The 18,594-nt window shown below is 55.1% G+C and overlaps 1 protein-coding gene across 2 annotated transcripts in view; it reads right to left on the reverse strand.

Annotated features, from left to right (window-relative positions):
* Positions 1–17,701, reverse strand: part of ARRB1 (arrestin beta 1) — a 78,527-nt gene extending 60,826 nt beyond the window's left edge. The window contains exon 1 of one of the 2 annotated variants that reach the window (XM_086340858.1): positions 17,157–17,701. In XM_086340858.1, the coding sequence (XP_086196984.1) occupies positions 17,157–17,176 (20 nt within the window). In that variant the 5' untranslated portion in view covers positions 17,177–17,701. The remainder of the gene's footprint in view (positions 1–17,156) is intronic. The other variant, XM_086340859.1, reaches the window with a different exon arrangement.
* Between the last annotated feature and the right edge of the window lie 893 nt (positions 17,702–18,594).

The following is an 18,594-nucleotide window of genomic DNA, read 5'->3' on the forward strand; positions in this document are numbered from 1 at the left end:
TACAAGCAGCCGCTCAAGCTCTGCAGAGCAGATTCCACACAGTAGGCCTCAGCAGGAGCGCACAGTGGGTGTGCACTGAGTTAGGGTTAAAACTTAGTCCTCTTTTCTTGGGGCCAGTGCAGCTTCTCGCCAACCAATTCAAAGTGCGTTGAAGGTGCTGTGCCAGGGCTGGAGCATAAAGGTGGATGAACTAAACACAACAGATGCCCCCAGGGAGTTTGCAGCCCAACTGAGGGCACTCTCCAAAGGGTAAAGGGTGGAGTGCGAGACAGGATGATGAGGTTCACGGGGCAGAAGAGAGGGACAATCGGCATATACTGAGCACCTACTGTGTGCCAGGCACTGTGCTTAGCCTATATTATCTCCTTTAGGCCTTACAGCAACCCTGGGGTGTTGGGGAGGATATTATCACGTCCATTTGGGCAGAGGGAGGGGGAAGCATCATGGCTTGCCTCTTACAGGATCTTAGTTCCCCTGACCAGGGATGCAAGTGCCAAGCCCCAACCAGCGGACTGTGAGGAAATTCCCTTATCAACCCTATTTTGAAGATGAGAAAAACTGAGGTTCATAAAAATTATATCTAACTGTCTCAAGGTCACAGACATAACACGCAGTAAGGGTGGGATCTGAAACCTGACCTGACACCAAAACCCATGTTCTTACCTCATAGCTCCCGCCTGAGCTCCTCCCTCCCCCACTCCCTGAAAGGGGCACTGATGTTGGAAGTCGGAAGGGACAGGATGCCACCACCACTCAGCCAGCTTTCCCTAAATCTGCAGGGGGAAGCAACGCACCCTGCCGGCTTACCTTCCTTTCTGAGCAAGAAAGGTCAGGTTAGCCCACACAGGCAGCTTTGCTCAGGCACAAACTCAGCTAGGCTCCTCACCACCACCAACCACCACCCCTCCACCCGTGGGAAAGGACAGTCCAGACTTCCACCCTGCACCTCCCACACAAAAGGGCCACTCAGTTGACAAAGAGAGCTGTAGTTCATAGATTATGAACCCTTTCCCCGCTCTTAGCTCATCTGACCAGCACCCCCTGCCCCGCATCGTACAGTGCAGGTGAATCTGACAGCTAGCAACGCTATCCCAACAGAAGGGGTGGGCTCCCTGCATCATGTCCATCCAGCTTCTGCCAACATTTACTGAGCTCCCATGACAACCTTTCCGCAGCCTTTTCTGGTAGGAGCTATGCCCATTTCACAGATGAGTAAGGTTGAGGGCAGAGAGACCTTTCCAGTCTGTTACTGACACAGCAAGCAAGAGCTATGAGCTTGTTGTTGTTGTTGTTGTTCAGGCGCTAAGTCATGTCCGACTCTCCGCAAAGCCTGGGTGGACGGCAGCACACCAGGCTCCTCTGTCCTCCACTGTCTCCCAGAGTTTGCTCAAATTCATGTCCATTGAGTCGGTGATGCTATCCAACCATCTCATCCTCTGCTGTCCCCTTCTCCTTCTCCAGCTTGGCCTGGCCCAGAACTGGCTCTCCCAGATGTCTTTCAGGTCCTGCCTCAGCAGAGAGGGCTCTAAGTGATGACCAAGTCCACAGTGGGATGAGAACTCCCTGAGGACGTGCAGCGACGTGACGCCAACCTCCTGGCACAAAGGACTCGTGGCCAGAGCAGGGGCAGATCCAGGCTTGAAAGGGACTGAAGCTCATGTAGTTTGGAAGCTCTCTTATAAAAAACAAAAATATCTTCTTCCTTGTGCACATTTCTCAAGCCCTCTGAGCCCGTAGACACATTGCTGGGCCTTGGAAACGGCCCTGGAGCGTGAAGGCCTGAAGTTGAAGCGGCACCAGCCTCATGGTGAATCCGCCTCTGGGCTGGAGGAAGGGCCCAGAGGCGATCTGAGCACAACCCGCCTTCACAAAGGCCCTGCCTCCAGCCCAACAGACAGACGAGGCTCCGGAACATTCCTTCTTCTTGTCCCGCGTCCTGCTGCTACTAAACCCTGCCACATCTGTCTAGCCTTCTCTCTCTTGCCATGGTTTCAGAAGAAGCAGAGCCACCCGAGCACAGGGCCTGGCACGGGGTTTGTGTGGTCACACGGACAGCAGTGCCAAGGCACACCCCAGAGGGTCCCTCTACGCCTGGTGGGAAGGGCCTGCCTCCACCTGCAGCTGGAACCCCAGGGCCAGCAGGAGCAGCTCTTCTGAGACCCCCTCCTCCCCAAATATTTAAAGGCTATGACATGGCTGACAAGTGTTCCCACCTCCTACATCCCACTGGGCCCACACGGCAGTCCTGCGAGTTATACAGAGCAAGTTTTATCGTCCCCATTTATAGATGTGGACAACCAACAACACTAGTTATGCACACACTGGGCTCCCCAGGTGGTTAAGAACCCACCTGCCAATGCAGGAGACACAAGGGACACGAGTTTGATCCCTGGGTCAGAGAGGTTCCGTGGAGGAGGGCATGGCAACCCACTCCAGTATCCTTGCCTGGAGAACTGCATGGACAGAGGAGCCTGGCGGGCTATAGTCCATAGGGTCGCGACGAGTCGGACACGACTGAAGCATCTAAGCACAGCCCAGCACATGCACATAGTGTTAGACACACCACAGAGACTTCCACAAGCGATGCCCCTCAAACGCCCCGGCAGGAGGGGCTGCCTCCCCAAGGAACAGGTGGGGAAACGGAGGCCCCACTCTCTCTGGGCCTGAGCTAGCGAATGGGGCTGCAGCCCTGCTCTCCCACCTCTGGGCCCAGGCCTCCACTTCATCTGGAGTGGACATTTCAGAAGGCAGTGGGCAGACTGGCCAAACATGGCAGGCGGAGGAGCCAAGGCCTCTAGCTTCAAAGGCAAAGGAGAGACTAGGCGCTCGTGACAGACCCGCCAAGTGAAAGTGGACCTCAATGACTGCCTTCTCCCTGGATGAGTCTGACGAAGAGCACATGGGCCTTGGAAGCCTGAAACCTACTTGAAAGCAACAGCCTTACAGACTCAGGGCCTCTGTGTTCCCTGCAGAGCAGTAAAGGGCCCGGTGGCCGCCTCCCACCTTCTACCTGCTGGGCCTTCTAGACCCTTCACAAGACCACTTCTCATACCACAAGCCAGCCACTTAATGCAGGCTTCTGCTCTCCAAGTCCTGACTCTGTCCCTCATGATTTATTCATCCGTATATCTGTTCTACAAACCCTTATGGAGACCATGGTATAGGGTGACCAACTAATGGTCTCCACTCACCCAGGACTGAGAGTTTTCCCTAGATGTGGGACTGAGACCGACCAGGGAAACTGGGATAGTTGATCACTCTAATGTACTGTGTGCCTGGCCCTGTGCTGGGCAGGGAGGACACACTGGACACGCTCCCCGTGCTCAGGAAGCCTGCGGTCTGAGAGCAGTGCTCACTCCAAGACGGACCACTGTCAAAGGCACTTGTGTAGCCCCTCATACACATTACAAAGTGCAACCTTACCGGATGTGTTATCTCCTCCATGGTGTGCATAGGAAGGGCTTCCCTGCTGGCTCAGCGGCAAAGAATATGCCTGCAGGGCAGGAGACCCAGGAGACACAGGTTTGATCCCTGGGTCAGCAAGATCCCCTGGAGAACAGCATGGCAACCCACTCCAGTATTCTTGTCTGGAGAATCCCATGGACAGAGGAGCCTAGAAGGCTACAGTCCATGCGGTTGCAAAGAGTCAGACACAACTAAGGCAACTTTGCACGCACGCATGCATAGGAAAACTAGGGTTTAGAAAAATGATGTGACCAGTCCTCAAGTCCCAGAGCTATAAGTGACATGCCAAGACTTGGACTCCAACAAGACAGATAAAGGGAAGGACAGGCTCCAACATGAACATTAAGACAGAAAAATACAAAGACATGTTTTATTTAATCAATTTTTATAGCCCTAGTGCTTGGCATCTCCTTGAGGTTCAGAAAATGTATATGGAAGGAAGGGAGGAGGAGGTATACACCTATTTAATCATCTCTAGGCTGCTGCTGCTGCTAAGTCGCTTCAGTCACGTCAGACTCTGTGCGACCTCATAGATGGCAGCCCACCAGGCCCTGCCGTCCCTGGGATTCTCCAGGCAAGAATACTGGAGTGGCTTGCCATTTCCTTCTCCAGTGCATGAAAGTAAAAAGTGAAAGTGAAGTCGCTCAGTCATGTCCAACTCTTAGCGACCCCATGGACTGCAGCCTACCAGGCTCCTCCATCCATGGATTTCCAGGCAAGAGTACTGGAGTGGGGTGCCATTGCCTTGTCCTATCTCTAGGCTAGGAGATCCCAACCCCTATTAGAAAATGTACGCGTTTCCCTTTCGACAGTTTCAGCTGTTTGCTTTCAGTCAGGCTCAGGAGGGAAGTGAGAAGAAGAAAGAGTGCTTCTCCTTCAGGTCAGCAGCCCAGGGTTCACTTCCTCCTGAGAATTTTCCTTGACTCACTCCTTACCCAATACCCAATTCTGGCCCCCATTTATTTGAGTATAACAGGTGTGGGTGTGTGTGTGTGAGTGTGGGTGTGTGTGTAAGTGCTGCTTGTACTCCGTTTCAATGCACTTCTGCAAACCCAGACCTTACCCAGGTTGGCCTCACCCACATCAGGAACTGGAGGTCCACTAGGTACCAGACACATGCCTGCCCTCTAGCACTGGAAACTGACATGACAGTAGCCAATTACAGCACAACGCTCCGTCTTGGAAACCTATAAGGCTCCAAGGGAGCATGGAGCAGAGCACTGACTCTGCCTGGGCAGTGAACACAGAGCCAAGGGAAGGTGTCATGTCCAAGCACACAGCAGGTACTCAATGCAGCTCAACTGCATTGTATTTAGCCGAACTGCACTGAGCTCAGGTTCAACCTTAAAATACAAGGGAGATTTCACCAGGCAGGAGAGGAATGCATTCCAAACAAAGAGACTGGCTTGGACAGACACATATGTGTAGAAAGTACAAAGGCTGTGGGGGAAGATCCCAAAAAGTCAGTGTAGCCAGAATGTTAGCTGTGTGGTGGGGAGAATCGGGATAGGAGCCTGAGAGGAAAAGGCCTCCAGTGCCACTGGAAGAATACAACCTTCTCACAGGAAACAGAGGAAACAGGTCAGTGTTTTCTTTGGGCATGCCACGCAGCATGCAGGATCTTCCCTGACTGGGAATCAAACCTGCGCCCCCTGCATTGGGAGCATGGAAATCTTAACCACTGAACCACCATGGAAGTCTCTGACTGGTTTTTAAGCTGGGGAAGGACAGGGTCAGATGCGAATTTCAGAATGAGAGGAGGGTTTGAGGGGTTTAGACTAAGCAGAAGACCACTGCAACAGTCCATGCCAGATGTGGGGGTTGGACTGAGCTGGTGGCTGTGGAATGGGGAGAAGAAAAGCACTTTGGTGATGGAACCATGTATCTATCCATCACCATCAGGCTGAGTGCCCTGACGGTTAGGAGAGGGTTTCTCTTCTCCATGGAGTTCAGAACCTTCCCCACCACCACCCCACCTCTACAATCCGATGAAAACTCATCTGTGCCAGGGCTCAGTTTAGGACTGGGTTATGGCTCTTTGTTCGAAAGTTCTACTAAAAAGCTTTATTTATTATTAATTTTCTTGGCAAAGTTGACTCTGCAAAGTTGTGAGCGTCAGAGATGGCTGAGATGTTTCAGGTATGCATAGGGAGTCGCTGCTGCCAAAGTGAACACTCTAAATAATATAAGAAATGAAAATGTGCATATTAACCATTCCATTATGCCGTGTGATCATCTCTGTCATTTTTAGGACATTAAAATCTGTTTCAAAAAAAGAAAGTTCTCCTTACCGAGTTTAAAAATGCTTCCAGGTTTCTTCCACTGCCCTGGAGCTATAGAGACCCATAATAAAATCAACCTCCTAATGTGCTGGGTGCTTTCATTAGCATAGATACAGAAAGGATGGAAACTTTATGCCCAGAGGCAGAAAAACTCAGCACACGGACACAAAACTACTGATATGGAGGGAAGGTGAGAACCCCAAGAGCTTCCTCTCTCTACCGCCACGACTTGGCCTCCGTGTTCCCAGATACAGCCCTTAGAGCTGCAGGCATGTGCCCCACCCCCACTCTATGACCCCCAAGGGTAGAGCTGTTTCTCATAAGACATGGTTTCTCTGCTCTTTCACGTTCATCACTCCTCTGGGAACAGTCATCAGACCTCTGCAGGGTCTTCTCAGCTGGAGTGAAGCCTTTGCCCCCCCAACCCCCGCCCACCACCAGGGGAGACCCAGGCAACCCCTGGTTTCCATGGAGGGCTTGCTGAGCCTGGTGTCTCCTCTTACACCTGCCCCATTTCTTCTCCTCAGGCCCGAACACTCACTCTGATGTCACGTGGCAGAACTTTCACTTTTCACCCTAGATTTTGTGTCCTCTAGCAGTCCCACCACACCCCTTACTGACACCAGAGGAAGAGAGTGTCTGACTCGGGTGCCTGGCGCATAGTGGATGCCCAAGTATCTGATGAAGGAAGTCAGTCCCCACTGAGAACATCAGTCACAGGCACCGCCAAGACAAGCGTCACTTCTGGTTCAAGTCAAACTCACCTTCCTAAGCTTGCTGCCATGACCTCCCCGTTTCTGCGCAGCTGCCTTTAACCCTTATCCACCGGCCTTGCTCTGCCCGGGTTATAAATGAATGGGCTTGCTCTGCGCCTGGTATAAACGAATTCCCATCACCCCACTTCTGACAGCATTCTGGTGTGATCTCTTCCCTCTTCCCCAGTGATAAGAGGGTGGAGACTTGTCTGTTTCCTCCTCATACCTCAAGGCCCAGCCCGGGGCCTGTGGTTAGGCAGGTGAGGACAGAGGTATCCGTCCACAGGCAGGGTTGGGGGAGGGGGGCGCTGACTGGGAACATAAACCAAGGGCATAAACCAACCGTAAAAAAGCTTAGCCCAGAGGAATCCCCATGCTTCCTGTCATGAGGCCCCTGACACCCCAGAACCCAGGACAGCCAGGCCCCAGTCTGCGAGAAAGGGCATGGTCTTAGCAGGAAGATGGGAGCAGAGCCGCCTCTTAAGACAGCTGCCCACTGGGAGAGACACGCCACGGCGGGGCCAGGGACAGGGTGGATGGGCAGATGGCTTCGGGAACATGCCTTGAGTGGAGGTCTGGGCCTGGCACCCGGCAAGTACTGGGGAAATGTTTGTGGAACTGAGTTGAACAAACTGGAAAATGCTGATTATCTGTTCCTCTAGCTGCAGAGAGGTCAGCTTCCCTCCGGGCCACTTTGCAGGCAAATTATCTCAGGACACAGCCTGTTTCCTCTAATGAGGCTTCTCCCCTTTGCAGCTCTGCCCCCAGGAGCATGGGAAGGGGGGCAGCGTGCAGAGCTGAGCTGGTGCCTGCAGCAGGGCAGCGCACGCAGCTCTCCTCCTGAGATGGTGTGGGCAGCGCCTATCACTGCCCTCGGCAGGGGCACGGTCTCAATGACCTCTTGGGCCTGGGAATCAAAGCAAAGCGGCAAAACAGCACCTCCCGAGACCTCTCTGGGGAGAATGGAAGAAGGAAGCAGGGAGTCCGGCTGAGTTATGTAACCAGCTTCCTTGGAGTCAGAGGCCCTGGCTTGTCACAGCTCAGCACTGCGGGGAGGGGCGCGGGGAGGGACGTGGGGAGGCCGAGGCGGCTTTGGTCCCCTCCTTTGCTGCCTCTCCTCCAGACCTCACAGACCTCCGAGGCAGGCACTGCCTTCCAAGTGCCCCGGCTTCAAGCAGACACCTCCCGCTAGGGGCTGAGAACCAGGAAGGGCTGTTGTCTGAGTGTGTGAAACAGAGGTCTGCTGGCTTCTCTGGCAGAAAATCAGGGCCTTGGCTCTACACCCAGCCCCTGGGGGTGGGGATAAAGGAGAGAAGCCTGGGACCCTCCGTGACGCCCTCCCCTGCCCCCAGCTTCCTGACCCCCCAAGCTCTCCCCACTTCCCCGTAGAGAACCCACCATAAGTGAAGGGCCAAAAGGGAGGGGGGCCCCGTCTGCCCCAGCACCAACTGCTCCACCCTCCCCTCCCTTGGGCAATCTCACTTCCCTTTCCAGCCATCATCTGACCTTCTCCTCCTGCCCAGCACAGCCCCCCACCCCCGCACACCCAGCAGAGCACACAGTCCTGGGCAGGACAGGAAGGGGGAGGGGATGCAGGAGACAGGAGGCAGAAAGAAAAGCTTGAGTCCACTGCCAGTGTTAAGAGTCACAATGACTTTTATCAAATCCCTACCCTCTCTGCCCATAGCAACTACTTGCAATAGAGGATATTATCCTTATTTCATAAATGAGAAAACTGACACCCAGAGAGTTTAAGACCCTCACCAAAGGTCAGGGAGCAATACTGCTAGACAACAAAGCCAAGTCTCTGTGATTCTGAGATCCATACTCCAAACCTGTGGCTTTACCTTCAGGGAAGCCCATTCCTACACTTGTAGGGTGCTTCTTAGGAAATTTCTGGACTGTTGGAAAGGATACTGCACAACCTTAAACGGTCACTCGCTGAGGACACTAATTTGGGAGCCACAGGACGTCAGGAGGACAGAGCAGGGACAAAGGCACGACAGAGGCCGAGGACTTGCCCAATGCCATCTACGCCCTTCCCTCGTGATTAACCTACAGAGACTCAGTCTCAGGCTGGGTTAGTCCCAAGCAGCACCCGCCCCTTTCAGAAGACAGGGCTGCAAGAGACCAGGCTACTGGGCAGAAACACAGTCTGCTGTTGACGCCTCCTCCCCTGCAAGCTGTTGAACCGAATCAAAGGGTTCCAGGGACCTTCCAGGCCAACCCTTTCGCTGCTTGACACACAGAGAAACTGAGGTCCAAAGAGGAAAAGCAGTTTGTCCACGATGTCACAGCGACAGTGACCAAGTGGGATCCCTGCCTCCCAGACCAGATGGCTGCTCTGATTCATCTCATTCGAGTGTGGCCCCCAGATAGCACCCTCTCTCATCTGGCTGTCCCTCTCCCTGCCTGCCCCCCACCCTCTCTCCCCATTTCCTGCTTCCTTTCCCAGCTCGGCTCAGCAGGCCTGGTGTTTGAACTCTCCCGGAGTGGAGCATCCCTCTCCTTCCCACGACTCTTCACCACCCCTCTTTCTCCTGTCTGCTGGACCGAGAAGCAGTGTTCGGGTGGTTTAATTAGCTGATTATGACCGCAGCCTGCTGGATCCGGTGCCCAGAACTCTGTCCTCAGTAATTAGGTGGGTTCTGAGTACTTGCCCAGTGGGAAGCCGTGGGGGAGAACTGTGCTCTGCCAGCAGGCCAAAGGAGGGCTCTCCAGGTGCATAAAGAGCTCCTTGACCACCGCCGGGTCATCGGAAGCCATGGTCCCCTCCTCATGTCAGGTCAAACCACACTGGACATACTATAGCCAGATTCCTAAAGGGTGAATACTACCCAGACCCAGGAGAGGCTCCATCAATGTCTGAGGATGGGTGTGGTGAACAGAGCCCACCCTCTCCAACAGGCCAGGAAGTGATGGCTGGGCACGTGTTGAGGAAGTAGAATTTGGACAAGCAGAGAGAAGAAAGGATAACATTCTTGATGGTGGGAGCAGCAGGAACAAAGGCACAGAGGTTGGAATGAGCCACCGACCCCCTCGCCAGGTTGCCTGAACACACATTCTCCTAGCGAAGGTAAAGCCATCATCCTGTGCCTTCCGTCCTTTGGATTACAGAGAACAATCGAATGCCTGTGACTCTGGGCCATCATTAGACATTTCAGAATCAGCAATGGTGTCTTTCTGTCCTCACCCACCACAATGCCCTCCCCAAATGTATCTTTTCTCAGTGGAACACCTACATTAGCCTCCTTCACTGAACAAATATTTACGGAGCTCCAGGTCTACACAGGTGCAAAGGGACAACAGACTCGGGCCAAGTGCCCTTGGTCTCACACAAAGGGCATCATGAGTGTGCAAATAACCAGGACCTACAAAGACACAGAGGCGTGAGTGCCAAAAGAAAGAGAGAGAGAATGAATATACAGTTAAAAAAAAGAGTCACAAGGCACTTGGAGATCAGTGAGGGCTTCCTAAAGGAGGAGGCCATGAGTGATCCATGAGTGATCCAGGCTTTGAAGGACAGGAAGGGCATTGTGAACCAACCTCATGCAACACTGCACTTGTGCCAGGGGCTTATCTCCTAGCTGTACCTATTTTAACTCATTTAATCCTTAAGACAACCTATAAGGCAAACACCACTGCTACCCCATTTTACAACTGAGGGAGTTTCCGCAGAGAAGGGGTTAAATAGTCACCAGAGGTTGCCAGGCTGGGAAGTGGCAAGCTGGCATTTGAAACCAGGAAATCTGGTTCTTCCTAGAGCCTAACCACTATGCTAATCAGCCTTTAATATATGCTAATCAGATCACAGAGGAGGCTGTAGGCACCTGAGGAGGGCATGGCCTGGGCAGAGAAAATGAAGTGTCCTAGGACCTGCCTGCCTGCCAGTTCCTGCAGGTGCTTTGAGCGGTGGGAGGCTGCTGAGGCAACAACCTGGTCCCACAGGGAAGAACGCAACCCACAGCCATCTAGGCCCAGCTCCCCAGTGATCTCAGTCCTACTGCTGTGTGGCAGAGGCCTGAACCGCCCAGTCCCCCATTTCTGCCCTCCAGAAGGAAGGTCACCCCCAAACCCACTACCAGCACACAGGAAACACTGACTCCAGGAGAAGAGCTTCACGTCCTCTGGCTGATCTGACTTCCATAGGGACACCAAGTTTCAGAGAGGGTGAATGTTGTGCCCAAGGTCACACAGCACTGAGAAAGCATTAGAGCGAATCTCTGAGCCTCCTGGGACAGCACAGCCTAGCAGTCCACTCCCCACCCCTTCTGTGGTCCTCTGCCAAAAATCATCCACGCCCACTGATTACAACGGCTGGGAGGGAAGGGGGTGAGGCTGCAAAACAACGAGGATGACCAGTTGGGGACCAGAGGCTCAGGGCCAGGATGAAGGGAGCACCTGCCTCGTGTGGGGCCACATTCATTCACCTTCTGGGCCTCTGAGCGCACCTGGAGAAAGGCTGGAGCCAGCATGGCCACCGAAGCACTCAGACCTTGAGTAAGGAGTCCTGCCTCCTGCTGCCCTGACACGGACCCCAACACCCCCACCCCCACCCCCGCTCCAGATCCCTCTCCAGTTACATGAGGACCCACTGGCTATGGTCTCAGCCAGGCCAGACCCAGCCCCAGGCAGAGGAAAAGCGACTCCCGGGCTGTGGTGAATTCAGTCACACAGAAATCCAGGACCTGTCTGGTCTGATCCCTGGGGCCGGGCCTCCCCGGGGGCCTCATCTGGCACTGGGTCTCTTGGGAAGGAACAAGCAGTTCCTCTTAAGTGGGACTAAAGACGGGGCCAGGCCCAGGAAGGGGGGGTGCGTCTCCAGAGAGATGGCCCTGCCAGGGCCCCTTGGGAGGGAGGGGGGAGGGGGCTGGGACAACAGTGTCCTTTGTTCCCCTCTCTAAAGCAGCCGCCCTGTCTTGTCCCACCCCCTCTGTTCTGTATCCCCCTACTAGTACTCAAGCCACCCCCAGGGTAGGACCCATCCTGCACATAGGAGGGACGGACGATGCTCAGGACCCATCAGGGTCCCTGTTCTAACCCCAGCAGGGCTCATCCTGAAGACATGTCCCACCCCCAGAAGTCCCCTGCCTGATGTTGGAGTCAGGGCTCCCACCTGCAGAAGCCTGTCCAATGTGGGAGAACCAGGCTTCACTTGCAGGAAGCCCATTCTGATAGGAGTGGTACTCTTCTCCTTCAGGACTTCTCAATCTGATGGAGGCGATCCCCCAGCACCAGGTCTCATCTGGGAAATACGGCTTCCATCTTCAGCATTCCCTAATGGGAAAGACCTAGGGAGCCCCTGGGCTGACAGTAGAGGCAAGAAGGGAGGAAGTAATTCAGTCCAGCCAACACATCCCTGCCAGGCATCTCCTATGAACCAGATCCAGAGCTGGACAATGGATGAGCCAACAGGAAACAGAAATAGCCCCAAATCACAAGGAGCTCACCAACTGGGTAACAAAGACATGTGAGGTATGAAAACCTGAGTAGAAAGTGCCTTGAAACCTACTCACTTCAGCACCCAGAGCCCACTCGCCATGGCCGCTGCCTCACTCCTCACGTGGACCTAGGCGCTTCCTTTTGTCCAGAATACCTAAGCCTTCCACATGCCCCAGGACCCAGTTCAGGGGGCACCTTCTCCCAGGAAGTCTTTCTCAAGACCCTTTGCCCAACTCAGCGCGGCCCCTCTCTCAGGAGCCAGCACAGACATTCCCCGCTGTGACCATCTCACACCTCTGCAGCATCCCTCCCAGTCCTCAGCTGAGCCTCACCCCCCAGGTCCCCACACCCAGAGCCCCCAGTGCCCCTGACCCAGGGCCTCACACCCTTCTTCCAAGAGGCTCCCTACCAGCTCCAAGCAGAGAAAAACAAGGTCCTTCCCTACTCTCCTCTGCCCATTGTGGCCCAGCTCTGCCCTCATGGCTCCATCAAAACCCCTCTCAACAAGGTACCAGCCACTGCCTTCTGCCTAAATGCCAGGGGTCTTTCCCAGTTCCATCCTCTGCTGGTCCTTCCCTGCCCTGTGGCTCCCAGGACACCGCCTCCCCTGTTCTTTCCCTTCTCCTCCCTCCACCCTTATGCACACGTGCTCTCCAAAGCCTCAAATGCCCCCAGCCACCATCTCTTCAAACTCTATATCCTTCTCCCTGTGCCATGTCATCCATAATCGCCAAGTCAAATACCATCTCTAAACTGAAGACTCTCATAATGCTTGCCTCCCATGTCCATCCCTACCCTGAGATCTGGACCCATCTACGCAGAAGACCCCCAATATCTTCCTCAACTTCCAGCCTGGCTCCCCGTCAAGCTGCCACCCATTGCAGGTCTCATTAGATGGCCAGCATGGTCACTGCGGAGGATGGCCTGGCAGAGGCCAGAGGCCACTCAGGGTGTGCTGACTCCTGGCCTGTTATTCTTCCACTGCTGAATCCCCAGTGTATGGCACACCCACAACTCAGGACCCCTGAACCCATGCCAATGGGAGGCTTCAACCCTGGGGAAGGAGGCCCAAGCTCAGAAGGAACACAGCTGTGGAGAGGTCTGAAGCCCAGAGGCCAGCCTAGAGCCAGGGATCAGAGACGATGGGTCAGGCTCAATGCTTCCACTCCCGGCAGTCCCATAAGTGACCCTGGCCAAAGCCACAGGACTTCCCCCATGTTCCAGCCAAGATGGGTCACACAGAGCTTAACCACCGAGACCACAGCCAAGTTTCACAGAGAGCTGGTGATTACGTGTCCCCATCACACCCACCCTCCTTCCTTGCCAAAAAAGAAGAGTTCATAAACATCTGTAGAAAAGGAAATGTCGCTCCATCCCATTGTCTCTCGGGAAGTCCTTCTTATTGTCTAACTTTGATCCTTTACATTGTCAGTTGAGTTGGTAGGAATAGGAAGAAACAGAAGGGATGCTCGACTTGAGAATGGGGCTGCCAGCAAGGTAGGGGAGGTCACCTGTGAGTCAGACAATCCCCTCCTTCTGGGTGAAAGCATAGAGCAGCACGGCAGATAGGCCTGGGTTCAAAAGCTCATTGAATGAATGGCAGTGCACAAATTACTTAATCTCTCCTAGTCTGTTTCCTGGTGTAGAAAATGGAAACAGTCCTCGCACTAATAGAATCAGAGGGAGGACCATGAGATCATGCATGTAAATCTGGCACATGTCTGGCACCGGACGAGTAGGGCTAATAGACTCTACCTCCTTGTTCATCTTTCTCAGTTCCATGCTTGCCACAGCCTTAATTCAAATCTCACTTTCTCCCAGGCTCCTCCTCAGCCTCCCCACTGGGCTCCCTGCATCCAGGCCTGCCCCACTTTCAGTTCAGTTCAGTCGCTCAGTCGTGTCTGACTCTTTGCGACCCCATGGACTACAGCACACCAGGCTTCCCTGTCCATCACCAACTCCCAGGGCTTGCTCAAACTCATGTCCATTGAGTCAGTGATGCCATCCAACCATCTCGCCCTCTGTCATCCCTTCTCCTCCCTTCAATCTTTCCCAGAATCAGGGTCTTTTCCAATAAGTCAGTTCTTCACATCAGGTGGCCAAAGGCACCTTGCCACTGCCAAAGGCATCCTTCTGCAACACAAATCTGCTCCCATCCCCGCCCTCCCCACACTCCTCTCTGAGTCACTGGGGACTTCAGGAGAAAACCTCTCCTTAGCTTGACATCCCAGGCTGTTGATAACCAGCCTGTGCTCACTCTCGTCACCCCAGCCCAACCCGTAGGCGGCACGTGTTGCCTCATGTCTCTAAACCTTGTCACATTCCTCACCCCACGTCAGGAATGACGTCCCCAGCCCCACCTTCTTGCTCCAATGCCATCTCCTTCTCAGGAAAGCATCCCTCACCATGCCCCCTGCCAAAACTGTGTTGGGGACTCCTCCTTTGGCCTCAGCACATGTCACCCTGCAGGATAATCCCTCGCTCTGCTCTCAGTCTTTTGGAAACCGAGTAGAGCCATTCATCCCTGAACCACCAGCCCCAGCACTCAGTCAACATTTGCAGAATGGCTGTCTGATCGCTCCGTGAGCGCTTGTTAGAAGAGTCATCACACTACCTGTAATTTATCATATCCAGATATTCTCTCCTACCCTCTTTCCCCCCTGACCCTGGAACTTCCTCAGGCCCAGTGACTGTTTCTGACTCATTCCCGTTGTCACTTTCATATGGGGGTGGCAAATCCAGATGCAGGATGGCTGCACAACTCCTGATCCTTAGGGTATTAGACATTTGCCGTCTCCTCGTCTAAGTCAGAGATAAAGTAGAATCCCATGCTTTACAGAAAAGGCAAGGCATGGCCTATTATTGATTGTGTCTTTCGCGTCCAAATTACTCAGGAAATCTGTCTGGAAGGGAGAGGGAGGCCTCCTGGGACTACAGAGGAGCCTGGGAGAGAGAATGGGGCTACCATCCCATGGACTACAGCCAGGTCTAGGCACCAGGCTTCCAGCAGCACTTCCTCCCCTGCCAGGTGTATTCAGAAAACACAGGGAGGGTCCTGAAAATGTTAGGTATGGATAGCTATGATTTACAGGTGGGAAAGCTAAGGTCCTCAAGCTCCCAGTGACTTAGAGACACAGCAGGGAAGTCATGGAAAATACCTAGCTCCAGAGATAGGGTCTCCAACAGGTGCCCATCCTGCTGACAACCTATGCCAGCAGGAGAGCAACGACACTTCCCCCCAGTCACAGTGAGGCTAACCAAGGCCCAGGAGGGGCTGAGTCACCCTGATGGCGAAGCAGCACAAGAGGGACGACGGGGAGGGGGAAGGGCTTCTGGCTCCCTGCAGGGAGAAAAGTCCCACCTCCATGATCAGGAAGATCCTGTCACTGGGGTACCTGGACATGGTGGAAGAGACTCACACATGTTCCTCTGAGGACACAGACCTGGGTCCCGGGTCAGCCGACTGCAACGGGAGCTAGCCATCAAGGTGAATGCAGATGCCTCGGCATCTTCTGCAGCCTCCACCACCAGCTGGGCCTCCACCCACAGAGCCATTCATCCCCCCCAGACCTCAAACCAGGGTCCATGAGGGGCTTGACAGTGCCCAACAGTGACCTCCAGAGAAACGGATCAAGCAGACTCCAGCCTCTGGCCCCTCTTGACCTTAAGCAAGTCAGGGTAACCTCTCTAAGCTCTGGTTCCCCCTCGGGAAAACAGGAAGAGCAAAGTTAACCTCCTCGCAAAGCCAGCAGGAGGCAGTTTTTAAACCTTCAGAGCACAAGTTATCTCTGAGCCCCGGTTTCTTCTTCTGGAAAATGGAGCTAATCTCTGCACGACTTTTCTCAGGTTGTTGAGAGTGAGTGTCAGATGGCAGTGAGTGTTACACTGCTTTGTCAGTGGTCCCGAAACATGATGGCCACGGGGGCCCTTCCTCTCTGGTCTACGAGCTCCGTGGGGAAGGAGTGGGTCTTGCACACCTTTGGCCCCACATTATGCCTCACACACACCAGGTGTTCTGTAAATAGTTATTGGAAGTCAGGAGAGAGTAAGGCAGGGCATAGACGAAGAAGAGACTGGGGAGAAGTGAGGTACAAAGACAGAAGAGGGTAAAGGAGGAAAAGAATGAATAAGAGGGCTCATGCCGAAAGCGTAAGAGGAGATACGGGAGAAGCTTCTATCTGAACTGAAGGGAACTGGTGGAGCGAAAGGGCGGATGGAGGGTGCCAAAGATGCCTGCCTGACAGGGGCTTGTCCTGGGCCCCAGCCCCCCTCCCTTTTCTGTCCCACTTTCCCATTTCAGAGGCAGACCTCTCCCTTTCTGCGTCAGGGCAGGCTCCTAGGGAGACCCCAGCCCCCTCTGCCCACCCCCTTGCTGGAGGAGATCTGCAGCCCTTGGGGAGGTCAGAGGGAAAGGAAGCCCTGGAAGGGAAGCATTTTTCCCAGGCTCCAGGGGGCCTCCCACCCGGTGTGGTGTGTGCGTTTCCACTTCACTTGTGGGGACTGGAGTGTGTCAGAGGCCCAATGGGCTGTTGGCATGCGATCCGGGGTGTCTGTCTGGGCATTAGTCTGATGTGTGTCTGTGGGGGTCAGCACTAGTGTGGTCTTTTGAACACTTTGTTGGTGACAGACATGCCAACATAAGTGTTCCTGTTGGGTGTCTCAGTGAGAGTGTTACCATTTGTGTAAGTGTATGTATCAGGATAGGTCAACATGTGTACATGAGCATGAAGGTGTGTTAGTACTGGTATGTGTTGGAGTGTGACCTGTGTGTCCCCCCCCACACAAGAACGTGTCAGCAAGAACGTATTGATGAGTGTGTACCAGCGAGTGTGTGACAGTGTCACTGGATGTGCTGACATGTGGCAGTGAATGTCAGTGTGTGCCAAAACAGAGCGCTCATAGATGAGTGTGCCTGTGTATCCACATGAGCGTGTGCCATTGTGTGTCAGCCTGCCCCCTGCGTCCCTGAGCCCGGGTAGCCGGTGCTGGGTGTCAGCGAATGAATGCGTGTGCGTGTGTCTCCGCGGCCAGGTCCCCGCGCCCCCAGCCCTGCCGGCGACCACACGGGAGACCTCGGGTGGAGCAGAGCCGAGAGCCGCGGAGCCAGAGGTGGCGGGGTGGCTGCGCACGCACAGCCGGGACACGGACTAGGACCCCCGCCCTCGCCCGGCTCGCCCCCACGCGCGCCAGACCGGCCGCCGCCCGCACTCACCGCGTCCCTTTGTCGCCCATGGTCCGAGGCGGCCGCGGGGAGGTCCGCGGCGTCAGCGCCCAGGCTGGAAAATCCCCGGCCGACAGGAGGGGCGCGGGCCAGCCGGTTCCCGGCTCCTGCTCCGCCTCCTCCGCGCTCCGGGCCGCCGCCCCCGCCCGGTCCCGCCGCGCCGCACAGCGCCCGCCGCGGCCGGGGCGGGGAGCCGGGGAGCCGGGGAGCCCAGCACCCGAGCGGGGAGGGCCCGCGGGGCCGGTGTGCGCGTGTGTGCGCGCCGCCCAGCCAGCCGCTGGGCAGGGCTCAGGCGCGTCAGGGCCCGGAGGTCGGCATTCAAGGTCCACACGGGTGCTGCCCCGCGTGTGTGTGTGTGTACGTGAGGGCGCACGCTGGACGGGTATACGTGCGCGTGTGTGAACGCGAGGGTGCGGGTGCGTGTGCACCGCTGTGTGCGCTGCCGAGTGAGGTGCGTTTGCCTGGCTGGAGTGGGGTGCTCGTCTTTGTGCAGTGTGCGTGTGTGCAGGCGCGCTTCCCTGCGCACGCCGGGGGCGGGTGGGGGGCAGCCTTTGCGTGTGCGGGGGCGTGGACGCCGAAGGTGCGCCTGCAACCCCAGGGCGGAGCTCCGGGCGGCTCCCCGGGTAGGGTGGGGGGTCGGTGGGAAACAGGGTGCCTGCGGTGGCGTTCGCCCTACGCCCCACCCTACCCGCACCCCACCTCCCCGCCCTTCTGGAGTGAGAACACCCTACCACACCACAGGGACAGGAAGAAGGGGCGGAGGGGGCTGGAGCAGGCAGTGTCAGCGGTGGGGAACTGATGGGGGTGGGCGGGGGACCCGAGGTGGCTGTGGTGACTGCCCCGGAAGAGGAAGCGTGGTGAAAAGAGGAGATAAGGAAGGGGGCCTAAAGCTGGCCGGCTGTGGCCTGGGAGTCTGACCTGGCTGAGTTGCATAAGGGAAGAGTCCCTACCTAGCTTCATGGTCTGTTGTGGGTGACCCTGGACCCCAGCCCTCTCAGAGCCAGTCTACAAACATGTGAAGTGGGATATTAACACCAGCTTGCAGAACCGTCCCTAGGTGTTCGCTAGACTACCCTGAGTGCCTGATGCACAGTAGGTATCCAGTGAATGTAAGCATGTTCTTTTGCAGGCTTCTCTGGTGTTCTGCAAAATCCTGCCTGGGACCCTGCTTTGTCTGAGATCCATTCCCCCTTTGCAGGCGGTGGGAGCGTGTGAGGTCTTTCCCACCCCCTCACTGCTGGGATTTGGCTAATTGGCCTTGATAGACCCTAATATTGGTATATTAATGGGAGGAAAGGAAGCTATCATTTACTCTGATGTGATTGTGGGTCTGTAAACATCTCCTGTAATTACGCTCAGAAGCAGTTACCTATGCTGCTTATACATAATTGGGAAAGGATATCCCAGTACAATCACTATAATTGTGTTC

The sequence above is a fragment of the Bos grunniens genome, chromosome 15 (assembly GCF_055505025.1).
Source record: "Bos grunniens cultivar Pamir isolate PY7600 chromosome 15, Bosgru_T2T1.0, whole genome shotgun sequence".
Taxonomy (NCBI): Eukaryota; Metazoa; Chordata; class Mammalia; order Artiodactyla; family Bovidae; genus Bos; species Bos grunniens.